The 22,289-nt window shown below is 40.6% G+C and overlaps 1 protein-coding gene across 1 annotated transcript; it reads right to left on the bottom strand.

Annotated features, from left to right (window-relative positions):
- Positions 1-665: 665 nt before the first annotated feature.
- Positions 666-20,606, bottom strand: DHRS7 (dehydrogenase/reductase 7). Its single transcript, XM_066273620.1, has 7 exons — positions 20,324-20,606; positions 10,480-10,632; positions 8,724-8,830; positions 8,020-8,259; positions 5,241-5,363; positions 3,868-4,083; positions 666-900 (listed from the first exon to the last, which is right to left on the bottom strand). Exons 1-7 carry the CDS (start codon positions 20,454-20,456, stop codon positions 856-858), a joined length of 1,017 nt encoding a protein of 338 aa, XP_066129717.1. The 5' UTR covers positions 20,457-20,606; the 3' UTR covers positions 666-855.
- Positions 20,607-22,289: the final 1,683 nt, after the last annotated feature.

Raw genomic sequence — 22,289 nt, 5'->3', positions numbered from 1 at the left:
TCAAACTTAACAGCTATTCTACAATTACTTGATGTAATGTTACCTTGGCTATAGCTAAATGGTGAACTGCTTTTAAAGAACCATGATTGCCTTCTCCCACAGCCCCCTTAACAGTCAATAGGTAAGGAATATTAGTTATTTTTTCTATTGTGGCCTATGCATGTTATTTACTGTAATGTGCTAAAATTAAACTGAAGTAAAAGTAATTACAGAGTAGGAGTTATCAATGGAGTCTTCCTGGAGTTTAATCCTGGCTTTACCCCTTACTATTCCTGTGTGACCTTGGGAAAGGAACACCTACTTGCTTTGGGCATCTCTTTCTTCATCTATAAAGACTGACAGTACCACCTACCTTTAGTGTGCTGCTATGAGGAATAAATTAATTAGTACAAAGCACTTCAGTACAGCAAATGGTATATAATAGGTGTTAAGTAAATTATGGCTGCTAGGAGTCTTACCTACTGCTCCAAATTACAGCCATTTGTACCTATGAATTCTTCTAAGACAGTGAAAGTAATGTGGTCGCAGGACCACTCAGGTATTTCTTTGTATCTGTTCATTAACCAGCACTCAGCTCCATGTAATATTCCACACATTTACGTTAGGTGGATTACTGTAATTCTTTGGCATTCTGCTAATCTAGATTTTAAGCATAAATGCTAGAGTATGTTAAAATGCTCTTTTATTATCTTGATTGCAAGACTCATGACAATCTTTTGTTTATTACATATTGAAAGGAAAGTTGTATCTATTGAGAAGTAAAAAATCACAAGTTAGTCTTCTGTGCACAAGAAGATGGCTGTTTTCATGTTTTCTATTTCTCCCTCCAGCGACTTGAAAATGCAAGTACTCCCGTCAGTCATGTTTCGTCTTCCGGGTTTTAAAATAAGAATCTGCATCCTGTAACAGAGTGACAGTAACATGAATCAGTTCCTCCTTGTATTTACCCCAATTTGTACAAATCCTTCTGTTTTAAGGAACTATATAATTATGATTCACTGTTGAGAATCCTTATAAAACCTGGACAAATGCCTAAATTAGAATAAAAGTCCTAGCTAGCATTGCAGATCTATAAAATGGGCTCCGTCGCTGGTAGGCACTGGCTCGTGTCATTTTATAAATGCTGAAATCTCTACTATTACTCTTTCGGAGCAACATATCCTGACCCACATTGACTTGCCTTAACAACTACAAAGGATCAGAATATTCAGAATTGACACATTTGACAGGTAACTCTAAAATGATTGTGAACTTTTAGTATATTGTTTAAAATGTAAGAGAAGGCAACTCAGTTATCCCTAAGATGTGACATTTGGTAAGATATACATTTACCACTTCCAAGAATTAGTACCAAAACAAGAAGTAAAACATAAAATTCAATGCAGCTATTGTTCTTGATCCCTAAACATAATAAAAATTCATCAAAACAAAGTTCCAGACATACTATTCCTAGCCTAAAGGAAGGAAAAAAATTCAAGTATTATTACCTAGTACATTTACCTTGGGATAAAGCTATATTGGCATTCTCTTAACTTAAGATACTTATAAACCAACCACAGTAAGGAGATGAATATATATATATAATAGAAAATAACAACATGGAGGAAAGGAGCAGGGAGGAGAGAATTGCATAAAAACAAGAAACAACTTTTTTGAGTTTCTGTGGTTTTGTGTAAAGAATGATATACGGCATCTCACAAATGGGACTGGGAAATGAAATGAGGCCCAGTTTATCATTCTAAAAAAAAATGATAAAGTGCCCTAGCTGAGTAGTTTAATTGGTTAGAGTACTGTCCCAATATGCCAACGTTGCAGGTTTGATCCCTGGTCAGGGCACATAAAAGAATCAACCAATGAAGGCATCAATAAGTCAATGTTTTTTCCTCTCTCTCTAAAAGCAATCAATAAATAAAAATGTTTTAAATGACAGAGCAGGCCCTAGTGGGGTGGGTCAGTGGATAGGGCATCATCCCAACATTCCGAGGTCACAGATTTGATCCCCAGTCAGAAGCAACCAATGAGCGTACAACTAAATGGAACAAATATGTGGAGCAATGAATTGATGCATCTCTCTCTCTCTCTCTCTCTCTCTCTCAATCGATGGGAAAAAAAAAAATTTAAGTGATAAGGCAGTAAGACCATGTAATAAGCAATATATTAAAGACAGTGGTAGGAAGAGAAAGGCCATCATTGCTAGCAAAGGTTTCTGTAATCAAATGCTACATTTACTGAACAATGTTTATATTTTACAATTAGATATTGTGTAAATAAACAAAATAACATCTGCTACTGGAATTGAAACTCTAGCCTCTGAAACAATTATTTCTATAATGTATTGTCTCTCTGCCCTATTACTTAACTCTTTGATCTTACTCCTTAGCACAACACCCTGCTACTATCAAAATGAAAGCATCAACAACTAATCCTTAATAAATTTAACACTCCATGGTATGTTTTAAGGGTTTTCCACATACTAACTCATTCAATCCCCATAACAATCCTATGACTAGGTGCTACGGTCATCATTAATCTCTATTTTGTAGATCAGGGCACTGCCTTATAGAGAAGTAACTTGCCTGAGGTCATGGGACTGACTAGGGTAGAGCTGGGATTTCACCCATGGAGCCTAGCACCAAGATGCTGTGTCACCTCTCTAGTAAGATGGCCTTCCCTTTTGACTCTCATTCATCAGTGGGCACACTACCACTTTATCAGCTGTAGTCTAAATTTAAAACTCAGATGTAATATTTGATGAAGCTCTACCTTTAGAAGCATCCCACACTACCAAGCCGCAACCTTACCAAAACACATAAATGATTTGGCCCAAAGCAAGCTGGTCCACATTACAAGTTGGCAGAAAATGTGGAGCACCTCACCTTCATGATTTTTCAAGTTCTAAACAGATTAGTGCAGCATGGAAATTTTATAACCTTTAAGTCTCTTTAAGCATTTTGTTTTAAGCATTTTTGCTTTTTTCACTAATTCATTTTTACTGTCCTGAAAAAAGGTAGAGCAAATTAAACATCTCACAATTCATGGATTACTTAAATAGAGATAGGTTATATAAGGCTACATATGATATGATCCCATTTTTTAATTCTCTTTCTACATAAGTCCCTACTAACATTTCTAAAAGAAGGACATATCATTGAAAGAAATTCTTCGACAATAAAAATCATCCACTGAAATAAACTTGGTGTATTCCTAATAATTTTTGGCTTAACTCTATATTTTGTGTGCTGTTTATACATTAAACTCTTTTGGTGGTCATGATTTTCTCAACTAGTTCACAATATTCCTCACTTCTCTACAAGAATGAGTGTTGAAAGAATGAGTGTTCAGCATATTTTCTTAGACATGGGCACAGGCACATGTCAGTTGTGCAAAGTGCTCCTGGATCAAGTCAAAGGAACCAGTACTACACAGCAAGAGTGCCTTAGTTTTAAGATCGCAGGAATTGCTTTCAACAGAGGTAATGGTGGGCCGAGGTTCATGTAGTCCTGGGCAGAACTGAGACAGGAGGCCAGGAATCAACTCAAGGAGGTCCGACCAGAGCTGAGACCTGTAGGATGAGTAGGAGCTTATGAGGAGAAAGCATTTGGCACACGCATGGGTCAAACAGTAAGTGTAGAAGAAAAACTGGCAATCTTTGATGTGATTTTACCTTGTAGAAAACTTCTTTCTCCAAGACCAGTCGTAATATAATAAACCAACAGATATACATGGGGGACAGAATACTCTTTGTATCTTTTGTATTGATATAATGAGATTAGTGGAAGGTTAGTAAGAAAAGTTTCTAAGCACTTGAAAATTTTATACCTTCCTACAAGACTGACACGTAGTAAGAAATGTATAAATTGTCCTTACCAGACCTTTCTTAAAGTTCTCAATCCTTTCCTTCCCCAATTTGTCTGTCAGCCACCAGGCCCACGTTGGCATATACTGCCACAAATATGCCATTGCCAAAAAGGGCTGTTCCGCGATCCAAACTTCTTTCAAGTCATTGGCCATGCTGATTAACATCAGCCGCGCACACCGGCTGGTGGCCATCTTGTGGGACTGGTCTCCAGCATTACCTAAAGCCTAAGAGATTTTTCAAAAAATTAAGTGCTGAATATGACCCCAAGGTATTTTACAGAACTTTTAAGCTTGTCAGGCAGGACCCAGGAATCTTCTAGATGAGTGACTCCTTTAACGTGACCTCGGCCCCTTCAGGAACCCCCATAGGTACAGAGAGACTGTGCAGGCTAACAGATGAGGACCCTTTGCTTTTAATTAGAATTGTACCATCTTCATGCTCTCAATAACAATGATGTACCATTGCAGTAAGAAAAATCTTTAAGCAAATTAATACATACATTTAACAAATGAAATTCTATAAAACATATGGAGTCCATGGCGGTGAAATGGAAGAAAAGATAAAAGTGGTTTCCTGGTAGTGAACAAATCTGGTAGTACTAATCCAGTTAACATACTACCACCATTCTAGAAATCCATAAACTGAAACCCAGAAAGGTAGTAACTCACCTGTGCTCACACAGGTCATTATCATAACCAGGTCTACATTCCAAGGCCCTTATTGCCTATAATTGGGTGATTATTCTATTTTACCTTAGAACCCCCACAGAAAATGTGAAAATATCAATTATATCTGTGAACACTTACATAGAAACATATATAGTACACAGATTTATGTCTCAGTAGAAAGAGATTTAACGGAGAAGGAAAATTTCATGATCGTTAGCAGGATTCTGTATTACTGAGTGACACTGGAATCTCCCAGCGACATCTGCCATTCACTTGATAAATCACTGTGCAATCTGAGCTGCGGGAAGCACAGCCCTGGGTGAGGCTAACCTAAAATTATCACAATGCAACAAGGCTTCTACTAAGCTTCACTGTAATTCCTCTTTAAAAGTCCAGTCGGTTTAATATACTAAAATTCAGCCACAGAGAACCTTTCAGTATTCCTATCATTTGTGAATTGATAGAAACTGGGTTATTTAAATCACATAATGGGGGCTTACTTATCAGTAGTATCTCAGAAATTCCCATAGCCTTTATTAAAACTGGCTGCCAAAGCACGTACCAGCTGACCTCAACACTCTCCTAGTGCCATCAGATAAGGTTTGTAAATAAGTCATAAGCAGTTCTAACATGAAAACCTTGAGACATACTGATACAACACCAATATATAACTACTAAAGCATTCCAATTATACCCCAACTAGAAATTTTTACCTTTGTGACATCATTAGTTATGGAATTCTTCACAATATCTGATTGCACTGGTCCTGGGCAAATGTTAGAAATTACTATATCAGGGTATGTGGTAAGTTCACTTCGGAGGCCATTAAAAAAACCCTAGTAGGCACAAATAAATAAAATAAATATAAACACGTATCTCAAGTTGATTATTAACATGAAATCACTTCTCTTCAACTATGAAGGACAATAGCAGCATATTATCAAAATATGTCTGAAATGGCTGAATAAAGAACATGAAATGTAATTGTGCAATCTTACTAAGCATTTTTAACTGTAAAACTGGAGGCAATCTAGAATAGCATTCTCAGCTCTTTCCAGGTATGAAAGGTTCACCTGCTTGGTGGTGGTGGGTCATGCCATCAGTGATGTTTATGGTAGGCAAGCACTGGATAGTTGAAAAACTACCCCCGTAGATTCTGATAGATCCTCCTTAAACCAATCGCCACATCGCTATTCCAAACGGGGGGCATGTTCTCCCCTGAGGCTCACTTAGGTTTGGTTTCTTTTTTTTCCCCAAAGCAGTCTAAAGTGCCAATACTGGTACAAGAGGGAGTGAGAGGAGATTAGTACTTAACAGAAACTCTCATCAAGAATTCAACGCTTTCTATTTATTATTAGTTTAACAGACAACTAGTTTCGGCCAACGTCCATCTTTTCTGGGCAGTAAGACTCTAGACTTAAGATACTGGCCATTTCTAAACCAAATAGCGGGGAAACATTTACTTTCCCTAATCTTTTTCCTAATTTAGGAAATGTTCCAAGACTACATTGTTATAAGCTGAGTTAACTACTAAAAAGGCTAAATAGCTAACCCAGGGTACGTTTATTGATAATCCAACAACATTAAGTAGTTACCAGACCTTAGTGCTGACCTCCAATAAATACAGGGCCTATGAAGATTCCTGCAATCAGGGACTAATTAAGTGCCTAACTCAAATAAATAGGAAAAAGCCTTTCTACATGAACTCCCATACCTTTAACTTTCTGCTTCTCTTCAACAAAGAGGAGAAAGAATGGATAACCATGTGAGCCAACACACCAGACACTAAAACTTCTCCTTTGAAATCACATCTAGTACAGCATGTAAATTTTTCACTGATAAACATGTTCTCGCTATAGTTTACTGGGCATTGGGAATGAAATGTGCTCTTCAAAGAGTCTCCTGGTTTCAGTGTTCAGCTTCTGGTATAACTAACAAGAGTCTCAATCTGCCACATTGTGTCAGAGAATCAAATCCTGAAATAAAACTGTGAGTCTAGGAGGACAGGCCAGACAACTTAGACCGTGTTTGACTGAAAGCATCCTGCATATCTTATGAGAAACTGGGTGCCAAACAGATGGGGTAGCCCTCTTCTCTCATCAACAGCCTAAGTCTTGCCCAGTGGCTCTGCAGAAGTGACTGGTACCCTATTAGCAAATATGACAAAACTGTCAGTGTAGCATTCCATTTCGTCACTGTCTGCAACTGTCTGCTTTGCACAACAGAAAGGGTGTCCTAAGGAACCAAAGCCTCAAATTTTTGTAAAACTGACAATCATTCAGCTAATTCATCTCATTATTCCAACAGTGAAACATTCTATGTAAAATGACCTTCAAGAGTATTAATTATAAATAATGTCTCCTTTGATCATTCTTCTCCTTTTGGCCTTATGATTTAATTTCTCCCATGTTATAGTTTAATAATATTTCTTCATATCTACTCCTAGCCAACATTAAAAGTTCATTCGTTTCCAATACTCACATATCCTAAGTTAAGCAAACCAAATCAAGCTTTGTTCCTAGCCTCTGCCTTGACTAGATCTTCTTCCAATGAATTCAGGATAAACAGAGTCAAAGCCAGTCCCAGCAAGGATATGAAGCTCAGGGCTAATCATGTAGTGAGTAGTTCCTATTTCTGACATGCTTACATATTTAAACCAGGTAACATAAACCTACATACAAGCGGGAAGGGAAAGGAAGGCACAGATATGGGGAGAAAACTACAACATGACGCATGTGAAGAAATGAGAGGTAGACCCCAAATCTGCCAGGAAGACGTGGTAGAAATGAGGAAAAGGTGAAGGGTGACCTGTTGAGTAGACCATACAATTCTTTTTTTTCTGAAATTAGAAGCGAGGAGGCAATCAGACAGACCCCCACATGTGCCTGACCAGGATCCACCCAGCATGCCCACCAGGGGGCGATGCTCTGCCCCTCTGGGGCATTGCTCCTTTGTTGCTGGAGATATTCTAGCGCCTGAGGCAGAGGCCATGGAGCCATTCCCAGCGCCCGGGCCAACCCTGCTCTAATGGAGCCTTGGCTGCCAGAGTGGAAGGGAGGGACAGAGAGAAAGGATAGGGGGAAGGGTGGAGAAGCAGATGGGCGCTTCTCCTGTGTGCCCTGACCAGGAACTGAAACAGGGACTTCCACACGCCGGGCTGACTCTCTACCACTGAGCCAACCAGCTAGGGCCAACCATACAATTCTTAAGGGCAGGAACCATATCTCATCATCTTTATATCCCCAGGATCTTTTCCAGTACGTGGGCACAGAGTAGGTGCTCAATAGAGGTTTGTTGAATTAGAAAGAGGCATGTGAGGTTCGCGTCACTTTTAGCATCTTCTGGGGATGTCCACCAGCAAAGGTTTCCTTGGGTCTCTTTCTCTGTCTCTCTATATCACTGTCTAGTTCAATGACCTCTTACAGTGATGGCCATATCCCCCATGGGCACTTGGGTCAGTTCTATCAAAGTTATTAGTTTGTGCATCCTTACCCGAAGAGCATGTTTGCTGGCACAGTATCCACTAGAAAGGGGCGCAGACATCAGACCCATGAAGCTATTCACAGTAACAATCTTTCCTTGCTTCCTCTCGATCATGTGAGGCAGAACACACTTTGTCAAGGACACAGTCCCTAAGTAGTTAACCATTATGAGCTCCTTGTAGACATCCAAGCTGCTTTCCACAAACAGGGAACGCTGGGATCTTCCACCATTGTTGACCAGAATGTCAATCTAGTTAAAAAAATTAGAAAAGAAGCACTTTTGGGATGATGTGTACATGGATTGATGGAATCCTAGGCATGGTTGTTTATACTGTTAATTTGATGAGTCACCAGAACAGAAGGGTGTTATTTCCAGAAGTCAGCAATAAAAATATAAAATAAAAAACAGAATTCACCTATGGAATTATATTCCTATTTTAAGTGACTCTTCATGGAAAGTGGTAAGTGTCATAAAAATATGAGGTGCTGAATTTTTAGCTTTTGTTCTACATGGAGTGGTCAGTACTTGTTAAGGTATGAACAGTACTTATTACACAAAGTCAAAGACTCAGAGATTAAGAGGCCTAACTCATGGACCTTGATCTCATTGCAGAGACCCATTTGCCTAAAGCCCTTCTAATGACAGCACCATAGATGGAAATTTCTTTTGCAGCTACTTCAAAGCAAAACTTATCGATTCAAAATGCTACTTACTTTACCAAACTCCTGGAGGACCGCTTTGGTAGCCACTTCATGTGAACTTATGTCAGTCAGGTCAAGGGGCAAAACAAGTATATCTTTTTCTTTTAAATTGCCATTCTCTAAATAAAGACACTTAAAAATTAGTGTGGAAGTCATGCAATCATTCAATCAAGCTCCTTGCTACCTGCATTAAGTTAAACACCCCTCCTACAACCAGACTTGACAACAAACTCACTTCTGAGTGGCCCTGTAGTGGTAAGATGGCATCATCTGACAGGACAAAAAGCTGTCTGGGTACACCGGAAGCAGAATGGTTCTCCTCAGCTTGTGTATAAACAGTCTAATGTTGGAAAAGACTCCAGAAAAAAATCAAGACAATACTACATGCTAAAAAAAAGTTGGGGGGCGCAATTTCTTTAAAATCTAGAGGTTCTTTTGTTTCATGATAGGTTCATAAAGTTAGCTGCTCTTTACACACATTGAAAAAGAAGTTTACGCTTAAGATCAGTAAGAAGCTCAGAGCCCTCCAGTGACATGATACCTAGAAGCTTCCTTCCAGAAGCTGAGGGCTCCAGGGGGCAAACAGGAAGAAGTACATAATCCCGGAATTCCCAAACAAGAAACATGTTGGACTGTAATGGCCTTTTCTATTTTTTGCTCATCAAAAAGAAAAAGAATTGAAACTAATTTTCTTAAACTCTAACATTGGAAGACAACAAGGAATGCCAATAAGAAAATAAAGAAAGTAGAGAAAATACAAGATGTATAAAGGCTTTATGGACAAAGGAGTAAACTGTGAGACATTAACTGTTTTAAAAGAAAAACTCTGCATCAGTTGTCCAACAGATATAAGGAAAACCAACCAGCCTCATTCCAACTAAGAAACACTGATATGGTTCATTTTTGCCAGTGCAGGAACTGCAAGTCTCAAGAGCAACTACCATAAGAAATCGCCCAGGGCAGAAATACGAGGGGCCTTTAAAAGCAATATCATAAAAGAGCCCATGTGGCTTTGGGAACTAACTGTCAATTCTGGGTGGTTAGTACCATCAGCAAATTTCTAAAGAATGACAGGTAGATGACAAAAAAATGGTGTCTGCTGGAAAATTCCAAATTATCTAAGTTTAAATAGTCAGTGTCCATGAGAAAGAATAACTTTATTCCTTGAGGTTGCTTTCAATGTGAACATAACTACATTAAAGCTCAAATAAAAAATAAAGAAATATTGTTGCCCTATATATATATGAAAAATATTATCTCAAGTTGCATTTTTTAAACTTAATTCCCTTCCTGTCCTTTCATGCTTTATAACAAAAACCTTATACTATCCCAGATAGCTTCAATATCTGACATTTTAGCAAAACAAGTCAGGACCCTTTCCAATTACATTTCTTTGGTTGCATACATGTATGTCATACAATAGAACCAAACTATTCCTTCTTTAAGACAAAAATATATGGCACTTATTTGGTTACTAAAAATCTACCAACATTTGAGAGAATTGGTGGTCACTTCCTAATGCCAAGAGACAGTGAAAAAAAAAAAAAAAAGCGCAAGTAAAGAGGCAACAGAAAAAGAGAAGAAAAAGACAAGGGCAGCTACTTAAGAGAAAAGGAAGAGGCTGGGGGTCAAAGCACTTGGAACATTCGGAACCAGAGTGTTCTGCCCAGGAAAATCCCATTCTTACTACTGAAATGCCCCAAAATATACCTGAGTTTGGATTCCGATTTATTCTGGGAAGCACTGCCGCTGTTTCAGATTCACTTACCAAGGCACCCTCTTTTCACCCTTTCCAGCTCATGCACTCTTCTGGCTGACAGCACCAGAGAAACTCCTAGTTTAGACAGCTGGTAAGCCAGCTCCTCACCAATCCCACTCGATGCTCCAGTCACCCACACCACCATGTCGGTCAACTCCCATTCTATGGAGGAAAGAGGGAGGGGGGAGAAAATAAGCTATGAATTACACCCATATTCAAAGATTAGCAAAAAAAATGTTTAAAACAATACCCCTAATTATGAAGATACAATGTGTAGAACTTAATTTTTTTTTTTTTTTTTTTTTTTTTATAGAGACAGAGAGAGAGTCAGAGAGAGGGGATAGATGGGGGCAGACAGACAGGAACGGAGAGAGATGAGAAGCATCAATCATCAGTTTTTCGTTAGGACACCTTAATTGTTCATTGATTGCTTTCTCATATGTGCCTTGACTGTGGGGCTACAACTGACCGAGTAACCCCTTGCTTGAGCCAGCGACCTTGGGTCCAAGCTGGTGAGCTTTGCTCAAACCAGATGAGCCCGCGCTCAAGCTGGCAACCTCGGGACTCGAACCTGAGTCCTCCGCATCCCAGTCTGACACGCTATCCACTGCACTACTGCCTGGTCAGGCAGAACTTAAAAATTTTAATACCCTCTTTATAGCTTTGATTGTGGTAATGGTCTCAGAGATGTAAACACATATCCACAAACTCGTCAAGTTGTACATATTAACTTTGTGCATTTTTATATGTTCATCATACCTCATTCAAGTGATTAAAATTTTGTAAAATTAAATATCCTAAGAAACATTCAATTTTTAAAAAAGCATGAATGCAAATCATATTAGTAAGAGTTATCAACTCATTATTTTGTGTATTCCAAACCCCTAGGTGAGTCTTCCAGACTTCCCTTCAAGGTAAGTCTTCTCATTCCATAGTCTGACTTCAAGGCTCTACTTACCGGTATATTCGATCAAGAAAAGTTAGGCTAATAGACCTTTCACTGTCTAGGAAAAGTCTGCCTAGACTAGCGGTTCTCAACCTGTGGGTCGCGACTCCAGCGGGGGTCGAATGACCAAAACACAGGGGTTGCATAAATAAATATGTATTTTCCGGTGGCTTTAGGCGACCCCTGTGTTTTGGTCGTTCGACCCCCGCCGGGGTCGCGACCCACAGGTTGAGAACCGCTGGCCTAGACTCACTTGTTCTACAAAATGAGAGATTCAGATAAGATGATCACTAAAGGTCCCATCCAGTTTTCAATCCTATTATTCTAATGTCTTGCAATGGAGGAAATGATAATGAATCTGACTATGCTAAGTTCTATTCTGTGGGATGGTGGAACTGTCCTGGACTTTTAAATTCATGTTGTCCCCATCTATCAATCTTTACTGATGCCTATCAAATGAAAGCCATTTAATACAAGTGTTCTCCAAATGCCTGCACTTTCATCTTAGGAGAATCTGGTAGCTCATCCATGATGAAATGCATGTGACAGTGAGATGAAAATGTACTCTGTACAATTACTTTCTTGTTAAAGATTGTAAAAATGTTACAGTAACAAATCAATGATGAGTGGCTTATTCTCCAATGAAAAGCTTAGTTTGCATTGCAGATGATAGCCACTGTCTATCTGAAATCACAGACATTGTGATGCAACATTCCTGTGTGCCTTGTGTATAAAATATGTGTTATTTAACAAAAATAGCAAAGCTAGGTATCACTTAACATACACCTTTCTGCTTTACTGGAAAAGTAAAATATCAAGAAACTATTTTACTATTTTAGTAAAGTGATTCTAAAACCTAACTGCCAGGTTGACAGTATGAGCTCTAGAAAATGCCAGGGTTCAAATCCCAGCACCACCACACACAGTAGTGAAATGTTCCTGTATGAGAACTCGGAGCCTTAGCTACAACAGGAAAACGGAAGGAAGACAAGCAAAAGTTAACTTGTCCTCAGGAAAGAGGTTTCATGTAAATATCTGAACTAAGGATGAATACATCTGGAATACTGTACCTGGGCTACAATATTTTCCCATCACATGAAATGCTCTCATGGAAAGGCGCAACAAGCCACCTTCCTAAAGGACTTTCTCAGAATAGCAAAATATATATCCAGATAGTCACTTATTCATTGACTACTCATTGTTCCAAAGTTCTGCAATACTCAGACTCTAGGGTAAATATAGTTTGTTTGTAACTATTTAATACTAATGTAGAACTAACAAAGATTTGAGTTTCCCCCCAATATTCAAATATTTAAATCCAATGATGAAAAAGTCCCCAGGCTCACACTTAACCTTTGTACCAAACCTGCAGTTCGGGCACCTTTCTGGAGACACCAACTTTTCTTACCCAACTCTACAGAGTCTGCCATACACAATGGCCTCCCTAAAAAGCCTCTGACAGCAGACTCTCAAAGCTGGAAGGAAACTTAAAGTTCAACCCCAAATCCAGATTGAGAATTCTCTCCTCTGGGTGACTAGTCTCTACTAACTAGTACCTGACAGGACGAGGAAGCCAGTCGCCTCGGATGCTCTTGCTCCTTTTTTGGACCAGTCCAATCAACCATTCAAGCCGTTCAAAGATTCTTATACTGATGTGATATACCTTTAACTTCTACCCACCAGCAGCCAATGCCTTGTGGCATCAGAAAGAATAAATCAAGCCTGTCTTCACGTGACAATCCTCCATTTATTTGAAGACAGCTGTCATGTCCTCTCTAAGGCCTCTCCTCTGTTGCTTCTCTAAGGCTACATAAACACCTCCAATTTCTGCTACCTTCCCTCAGATGACACGGTATCAGGTTTCCTCGCTGTTCAGCTCACACCTCCCTGCCCAAGCTCTAGTCAGTCAATGTCCCTATTGACGGGGAGCTGGCCAGAGCAGGATACAGGAGTCTCACGGGGTCTGTACAATTCAGAGCAGGGTGAGATGACTAAATTGCTTCTGTTGGCCCCTAGAAGATGGGCTGTGTAAGGACCTGGACAGTGGCTGTGTCCCCAGTGCCCAGCACAGAGGCTGACACAGGTTATAGAAGACATCTGTTGTTGTTTGCAGTTTGTTGCTTTAAGACACCAAATATCTCACAGGCTTGCCTAATTTTTCTGGCAATCACTTCACAGTTGACTCACTAAGGTTGCTGCCAACTAAAACCTGAGTTTTCCTCCCATGTGCTGCTGTGGAGACTTTCCCTCCTTTGGACTCGTGCCATGGATTTTTTTTTTTTTCTGGATCAACGTGCAATATCTAAAATTAGTCACCCTTAAATGTCACCATGGGAGATATATGCTTGGAAACAGAGAATTCCTCTAGAAGGATACATATAAGGTTGGGGAGGCGTACTGGGTAGCTGAAGGACAAGGCTGGGAAAGGGATTTCCTTTTCACTAAAAGTTCCTTTTGTATTCTTGGTTTTCTATTATGTGAGTATTTTGTTTACTTTTTAAAATTTTTCCATTGATTCAAAGAGAGAAAGAGGAAGTACGAGAAAATGAGAGAGAGGGAGAAAGAGGGGAAAGAGCGGCAGGGGGAGGGGGAGAGAGAGACAGAGAGAGAGAAAAGCATCAACTCATTGTTCCACTTAGTTATTCCATTTAGTCTCATACTCATGGATTGCTTCTCATACAGCCCCTGACCTGGGATCAAATTCATGACCTCGGTGCGCTGGAGCAATGTTTATCCAAGTCACTTGGCCAGGGCCATCTTGTTTATTTTTTAAGGGACAAAAAATAATAATAAATCTCCAGAGAAGACAAGGAGGATAATTTTTTTTCACCTTGATAATCTACCGGTCTTTCTAGTCTGAGCTGTTTTGAGACCTGAGTCTATCCTCATGTTCCTTTCACTTCTTTCCATTATCACCCCCACTCCCAGGAGTCCTGTAAGTCATTTTTGCCTGATTACTCCCCTATGGGATTTTAATTCCATAGATATACTGCATATCTGTTTATGTACTCTACATACACCTGCGCTTTATACGTAAATTCTATAAAGTTTACTCTTTGGTAAGAACGGCTAAATTTAAAATTTAAAAGCTGTTAACATTTCACATAAAACTAGATTCCAATTGTGGTTTTATTTATTTATTTATTTATTTATTTATTTATTTATGTGACAGAGAGACAGACAGACAGAGAGAGGAACAGATAGGGACAGACATGAGAAGCATCAACTCCTCGTTGTGGCACCTTAGTTGTTCATTGATTGCTTTCTCATATGTGCCTTGACCAGGGGCGGGGGGGGGGGCTACAACAGACCAAGTGACCCCTTGCTCAAACCAGTGACCTTGGGCTCAAGCTGGTGAGCTTTGCTCAAACCAGATGAGAGCTCATGCTTAAGCCAGCAACCTCAGGTTTCAAACCTGGGTCCTCTACATCCCAGTCGAACACTCTATCCACTGCACCACCACCTGCTCAGGCCAACAGTGGTTTTATTAACCAAGACTTCGAGTAGAATGTCGTATTTGAAAGAGACATGTATACTCTGGATGGCACCAGAAAGCTTTAAGGAATTAAGATTGCCTCTGAAAGCCAATAAGAGAGCCCCTTGGAGAAACGGCCTGGTACCCTGCTTATTCATACGGTTCATGGAAGTCTTTCTAAGTGAGGAGAGAAGGTTGCTTTCCTGGGAGACACAAGACAATGTCAAGACCTCTCTGGAGACCTCGAGAGCTTGAGTTTAGCCAAACCTATAGGTATTGCAGGCAAAGCCTGACGGCAACTGTGTGGCTTGGCTTCTTCCCCCGGAGGAGCTAATTAAAGCCTAATCTTGAGATTCCTTAGGAGATTACAGAAAATCAGTGTTAAGAGAGCCTATACAATAAATTGATATTCTCATCATGCTTATGCAAATAATCAGGGCAAAATGAAACTGAACTTAATATAGTAAATAAATTGGTCTTAATTTGGCTATTTGATAAAAATAAGGGTGATTTGGGGGAGGTTGTGTTTCAATAGACTCCATAATATACAGTTGTGGATATTAGACTACAGTTCAGTTACTTGTCTTCAAAGTTTTATTTTTGACATTTATTATTTATTTATTTTAAGGGAGAGGAGGGGAGATAGACTCCCGCATGTGCCCCAACTGCAATCCACCCTGCAACCCCTGTCTGGGGTCAATGCTCAAATCAACCAAGCTATCCTCAGTGCCTGAAGCCTACAGCTGGACCAACCAAGCTGTCCTTCGCACCTGGGGCTACACTCAAACCAATCAAGCCACCACTGGCTTTGAGAGGGGAAGAGAGAGAGAAAGGGGCGAGGGAGGGGAAGAGAAACATGTGGTTGCTTCTCATGTGTGTGCCCTGAGAGAGGACTGAACGCAGGACGCACACCAGGTGGACGCTCTGTGCGCCAACCAGCCGGGGCTCTACCTCACCTATATAAACTAAACTGGATCCTGAATTATTCCAGTTATTTTAAATAGTTAGCTACAACCCTCCAAGCTAATGTTTCAACTTTTTTCCTCCCATTCTTTGACTTGGATTTATTGAGAATGAAAACATTTTTCCTTTTAGCAAATCATTCATCATAATTCTTGTCATTTTAGGTTTTCCCCCAACACTGTTGAGATCTATAACAGTTTGTCTCCAGCAGGTTGCAAGCCCTAACTCCTACTCAGGAATACCGCCCCTAAATACCATCACAACCTCCTTGTGAGCCCAGGCCTCAGGATTCCTCTGAGGATCTCTTGGCTCTGAAGGAAAACACTGCCCCTCTCCAGCAGGAAGCAGCTACGGAAGAAACCCTGCACCCTCTTTCCACGGAAGAGTTCAGAGCCAAGATCCTTGAGGGTGGAATACTGTAGGCAGTTAGACAGACATGAGCAGAGCAAGGACAATAGGCTGAGCAAAGCCCCAGGGGCCTAACAAAGGGGAAAAGCGGGAAGACAAGGACTTAGTCCCAGGGCTCCCCTCCACTACATATAGTACTAATCGGGGGGTTTGGACCCTTCCCTGACCTTTCCTCTCCTGGCCCATTAAGAGTCATGTAGTAGTCGCCCTTAAAGGAGAAACAAGGCGCAGGAGAATAGCCCGTAAGCATAAGCACCCAGGACAATGAGGTTCTGAACTGCATCAAACACATCTAAACCTCAGTAGTGTTTCAGCTCCAGGCCCAGAAAAGCAGCAAAACCAGCGATGCCACAGATGAACTCAGGACCAGCTGCAATGACTCCCTACCCTGGCACCGAACAATCCATGGAGACTATGACCCTAAAAGGACACATCTGCAAAGCTGATGAATATACTGTTGAGGTCCTCCCCTGGGACGCCCCCCCAACACCCCCACCCTTAAAAGACCTTAGGACAGAGAACCCAGTATGCTCTACCTCCCAGGAGCATGCCTGTGCCTTTCCCCTACCTCTCACTTCCCACCATCACCCCACCCAGCCTAATGCTACCTTTACCCTTCTCTCCTAAGCTCCAAAGGCCCCTCTTTCACCTCTGTAACTTGCTTCCTGAGCCCATTTCCTCTACCACTCACTTCTACCTCTGTGACTGCCTAAATAAACTTTCTTATACAGTGGTACCTTGACACATGAGTTTAATTTGTTCTATGGCCGAGCTCGTGACTCAGTTTGCTCCCATGTCAAATCGAATTTCTCCATTTAAATTAATAGGAATATAATTAATCTGTTCTGGCCCCCAAAAACCACACGAATTTTTTGTTTTATATGCTTTAAGTAAGAAAATGTACTTTATAAATAACATATATATATATATACACACACACAAACACACACACATAATAAGAGAGAATGTAAAGAAATAAACTGGTTTATGAAGTGTATTTACCTTCAAAGTCAGGCGAAGATGCTGGCAGAGGGGGAGGAGACTGGTGAAGGAGGTTTTCATTTCCTGCGCTATTGCTTAATATAACTTACTCTCTACACACTTATTTAATTGCAAAATTTAACTTACATACTACGTTGTGATATATAACTTTATCGCTAAACTTAATTGCTATTTTTTTTACTTTGCTTAGCCATCATTTTCTTCACCGAATTTTGGCTTTTTCGCCACCCTTTCCTTGCTTTCACTTCGAGGCCATTTCAACAAAAACCTTTCCATAGAAGTTTGTTTCTTCCTCCCTTTTAGAACGTTTGGCAGGCCATCTAGTGGAAGGTGGCGGAAGCTCGTGATTCAAATATCCGCTCACCACTTAAAGCAAAAAATCCCATGAGTGACCGTTCGTCTCTCAAATTGTTCATAATTTAAAGTGTCTGTGTGTCAAGGTACCACTGTAGTTTAAAAAAATAATTTTTAATAAAAGCTATTAAAATTTAACTTACCTTCATATCTGTATTAGCTGAAAACTTTTAATGTAATGTGTTGACTTAAATGGTAATATGTTGAATTAATATGCAAATTAGCACATTATACAACTAGATAATAACAATGTAACTAAATGTAGTTTTAAATCCTTCAAAAGTGTTATTTTTCCAGCAAAATAAAAACGTTGAAATATAGTAAGTAAATTTCTTGAAATTTATGTTTAGTCACCTTTTAAGTGTTGCTTGATATACGAAATAACTTTTAATTTAGCTGCTAGATAGTGTGGACATTTTTTTTTTCAGTGCTAGACATAATTAACACATTGGATAATTTTTATAAAATTAAGTAACAAAATATAAACTATTTTAAGTAATTCTGAAAGTCCAAGTTAACACAAATGCACAGAGGATCAAACACAAACATCCACAAAGCAGCCAGTGGGCACATGCACTCCATCTACAGAGATGGAGCAAACCATCCAGTCTGCCAACCACAGCCACCAATTTGCCATAGTTTTGTAGCACTGACCCTGCATATATATAATATGTATACTTTCCATGAACTCAATGTCAGTGTTGCACATTATACTACTCTCAAAAAAAAAAAAATGAATGAGAGAAGTGAAATACTAAAGAGTAAGATTGTTTTGGGTAGGGCTGAGTTTTGGAGGGGCACAAAACATTGTACCCTTTAAGATTTTTTTTCAATCCCCAAGAACCAATGTTCACCCCCACTGAAGCAATACTATTTCCCTTATCTTCTGGCCCCGTTTGAAAAGCATACGATCTCTGACTTCCAAGCAAACCTCCTCACATGATGAGTCTTTTCATACAAGAAGCTTGATCCTTGGAAACCCCCACTTCCACCAGCCCTTATGGATCCAAAGCCTAACTTTAGACAGGTTATTAAATTTCTCCAAGTGTCAGTTTCCTTACCTAGAACAGTGATTTTCAACCTTTTTTTTTCATGGCACAAACACACACTAATTACTAAGGTCAGTGCCCCTGACTAAATACAACCATTTTCATCTCATGGCACAAATAAATTAGTTACTAAGGAAGAATTTTTTCTTTAGTAATTAGTTTATGAGTGCATGAGAAACAAAGGTTGAAAATCAATGACCTAGAAGATAAGACTAACAAAACCTATTTTGTAGGAGACCATGTAAAAAATAAATAAATAAATAAAGATCACATATGTAATGGGCCAAGCGCACTGCTGAGCACATACAATGTGTTTATAGACTGTGTTTAGTAAATGTTCAGCAAATATTAGGCAGGGCACAGACACAGGTGGGACAGGAGGAATGCCCCCTTAGTATAGCAATAGTGATCTTATTCCAGGCAAAATGCCAATCCAGTTCTTTCCCAACTAATACTTTTACATATTCCAATGAGTAAGTAGGTGGACAACTCCGGGTTACATGAAGAAAGAATTACTGCTTTAACTGCTCTAACTAAAAACCAGTAATCGAAAGACAATACAAAGCCTTTTCAGTTCTTAACAGGACACAGGCCGTGAGAATAATCACATGAACTTTTCAACAGTTCCAAAATGAAAAACAAATGATCACAGAAAGTAATGTCTGTTCTTTCTGCATCCTGATAAACGTTAGCCTTGAAGAATAAATGTTTCCAAACTCTATTTTCAGATTATCCCACGCCGCAGGGACGACCTAACTCTATCTGTACATCCTTTCCCCGTGATGTAAAACTGTTCATCTGTGAAATGTATGGACTTCTCCCTTACCCCTCTACCTATATAAGCAGTCCTCACTCTTCCAAGTCAGAGCACTGTTCCAAAGCTTCTTGGAGTTCTGCTCTCGGGCATGTCCTCCTCACTTTGGCCCAAATAAAAACTGTTTTCTGGCCTGACCTGTGGTGGTGCAGTGGATAAAGCATCGACCTGGAAATGCTGAGGTCACTGGTTCAAAAACCCTGGGCTTGCCTGGTCAAGGCACATATGGGAGTTGATGCTTCCAGCTCCTACCCCCCTTCTCTCTCTCTGTCTCTCCTCTTTCTCTTTCCCTCTGTCTCTCCCTCTCCTCTCTAAAATGAATAAAAAAATAAAAATTAAAAAAAAAAGAAGACACGTTGCTTTAAAAAAAAAAAAACAACTTTTTTCTTAAATTGACAGAGAGGTTCAGGTCTTCCTCTCGTAGAGAATCTCAAATGTTACCATTTCAAACCCCAAGGAGAGCGAGAAGTGGTGGATAAACAACTTAAACAGGTAGAAATACGGAGCTGCTGTCCTCAAAAGGCTTCTCCCTTACAAACCAGGGGGACGTGCACACTATTTCTCGAAGTACCGTCCTCTGACACCGCATCTGAATCCCTGGGAGCCCGGTAAGAACTCAGGGTCCGCAGGGCGCCCGCCCATTCCAGCACTCTCTTACTCTGGCAGCCAGGCTAGTCCAGCCGACCAGAACAGTAGACAAAACGGCAGAATCGCCCCTTCCTTGCCCGCAGCCGTAGGAAAAGGCTCAGCCTTGCGGCGCGGAAGCTCCGCGCCACCCAGAGAGACGTGGAGGCAGCGCAGCCTCGGCCTCCCGCTCCCAAGGGGTGGCTGCGGGTCCTCACCTGGACGTTGCCCCTGCCACTCGGCCCACAGCAGGCTCAGGTCGCCATCGGCCCGCAGGAAGCGCAGCAGCTGCACCACGAACACGAGCAGCACGCACAACGCCAGCAGCGAGAGCACCAACTCCCAGCTCATCGCGGCCCCGTGCACCCGGCTCCTCCGGGAAGACGGACTCCCCCCGCCAGCCGCGCAGCAGCGCGTAGGAATCAGTGCGGCTGCCTCCCGGCCAGCCTGCGAGAAACGTCGCGGGGCTCCACCCAGAGCCGCACCCTCTCCGGTAGACCCCACCTTCCCGCTGCGTGCGTGCGTGCGCGTGAGGTGTGTCCTCACGTCGCGCCTGGGATGTCCGGCACCGCAATTCCTGCATAAATTCCGCCTGCTCACGCATCCAATAAAGGGTTGAAGTGGAAACAAAAAGCACGGATTTGTAAGATCAAAAGGTTATTCTTCAGCAGTTGTTTTGAGGACAGTTTTCGAGGCTCTGGTTGTGTCAACAGGAAAAGCACAAATATTTCAGCTTCCTCTTTTTTATCTTTCTTTTTTAATTAGATGAATCAAACAAACCATTAAATTGTTCTTCACCTCATCTGACCCCCACTGAATTAACCCCGTCTTTCCGAGTTAAATTGGCCCTATGTCAACTTAAACTTGGAAAGCACTGTGCAAATGACATTTGCTTCATCGTTGGACTAGGAAGCGCAGCTTTTGCCGTGATTGTCCACCAGTGCTAGCTCTAGGAGCTCAATTTTGGGGACCTGAGCCAATCCAGATGGAGTTTGTAGCTGCACCTGGGTGACCCTTATTAAATTCCTTCTTTCTCTGTACCCTCAAAGAATATGGAAGAGGTTTTAAATGAGAAAGTGCTTGTGATGGTCACAGTGGCTTGTACACAGTAATTCGTTATTTTGTAATTATTACTATTAATTATTATTTCCATCATTATAATTTCCTAAACTTCAACCTGAAAGCCGGAGACTTTACTTATAAAATTGTATATTGTTCGCCCAGAGGGTTCCTCTCACACATGTGAAAGCAATAAGAATGTTTAAATTATGAATCAGAAATTGTTACATGGTTTTGGATTCCTAGACGAAGCCATGGTCTAGCTAAACTTTGATCTTTACTGATAGTTTACTCCAATTACAGCTTGGAATAATACAGGGTGGGGTGAAAATAGGTTTACAGTTGTTGGTATGAAAAATAATACAATAATTAAATAATAACACAAAAATAAACCCTGTATTTCATATTCACAACTCTCAACCTACTTTTGCCCCACCCTGTATGAACACACTCAAGTGTTGCCCTCCTGGGCTTGCCCCCTTTACCTAACAGGGGATTTAAATATTTTCTTTATGATGAATGACTTTTAAAATAAGGTGCTTAACAATACCTGCTGAGTCTTAAAACAGTAAACAAACCCTATTGGAGAGTTTCCTCTGAGCCCATTTCCCCTTCTGTAAAATGTAACGGTTGAGTTAGGTTTCATGTCCCAAGCCAGACCGTACCATGGATGGGTCAACTGCATTCCCCATCACAAACTCCAGCTGTTGGGAGGGTGAAAGGGAAACATAGCTGCAAATTGCAATGATGGCAATGGGAGATGGACAACAGGCCCAGGACGAGGAAAATCTCACCCAGAAAGTGTGATCTCTGATCTGTCCATCCGAATTGCCTCTTCCCAGAATTTACCACAAAACTTTGAGCCCAAATGCTCAACGTAAATAAAGACCAGACAAATGAAGTGGTCTCCTGAGGCAGATGGGGCAGTGGAACCCCAGTCTCTCCTGGATCAGTCTGTTCATGAGCTGACAGAATTTTAACCATTTATATATAAAATGTCTTTAATTTAAAAAAAAACTGATTCAAACATAAATTACATTTCCTCCGTGAATGAGGAAACTTAAACAACTGCCAAGAGACAAGGAGAGAATCACTGTCACTTTAATTTCCCTTCTCTAGTTCCAT

The sequence above is a fragment of the Saccopteryx bilineata genome, chromosome 4 (assembly GCF_036850765.1).
Source record: "Saccopteryx bilineata isolate mSacBil1 chromosome 4, mSacBil1_pri_phased_curated, whole genome shotgun sequence".
Classification (NCBI taxonomy): Eukaryota; Metazoa; Chordata; class Mammalia; order Chiroptera; family Emballonuridae; genus Saccopteryx; species Saccopteryx bilineata.
This window is presented reverse-complemented; position numbering and strand designations above follow the sequence as displayed.

Coding starts and splice junctions, on each gene's coding strand:
- DHRS7 (XM_066273620.1), bottom strand. CDS start 20,456: ATGAGCTGGGAGTTGGTGCTCTCGCTGCTGGCGTTGTGCGTGCTGCTC. Junction 10,633..20,323: donor GTGGCAGGGGCAACGTCCAG/GTGAGGACCCGC, acceptor TTTCCTCCATAG/AATGGGAGTTGACCGACATG. Junction 4,084..5,240: donor TAACTAATGATGTCACAAAG/GTAAAAATTTCT, acceptor AAAATCTCTTAG/GCTTTAGGTAATGCTGGAGA.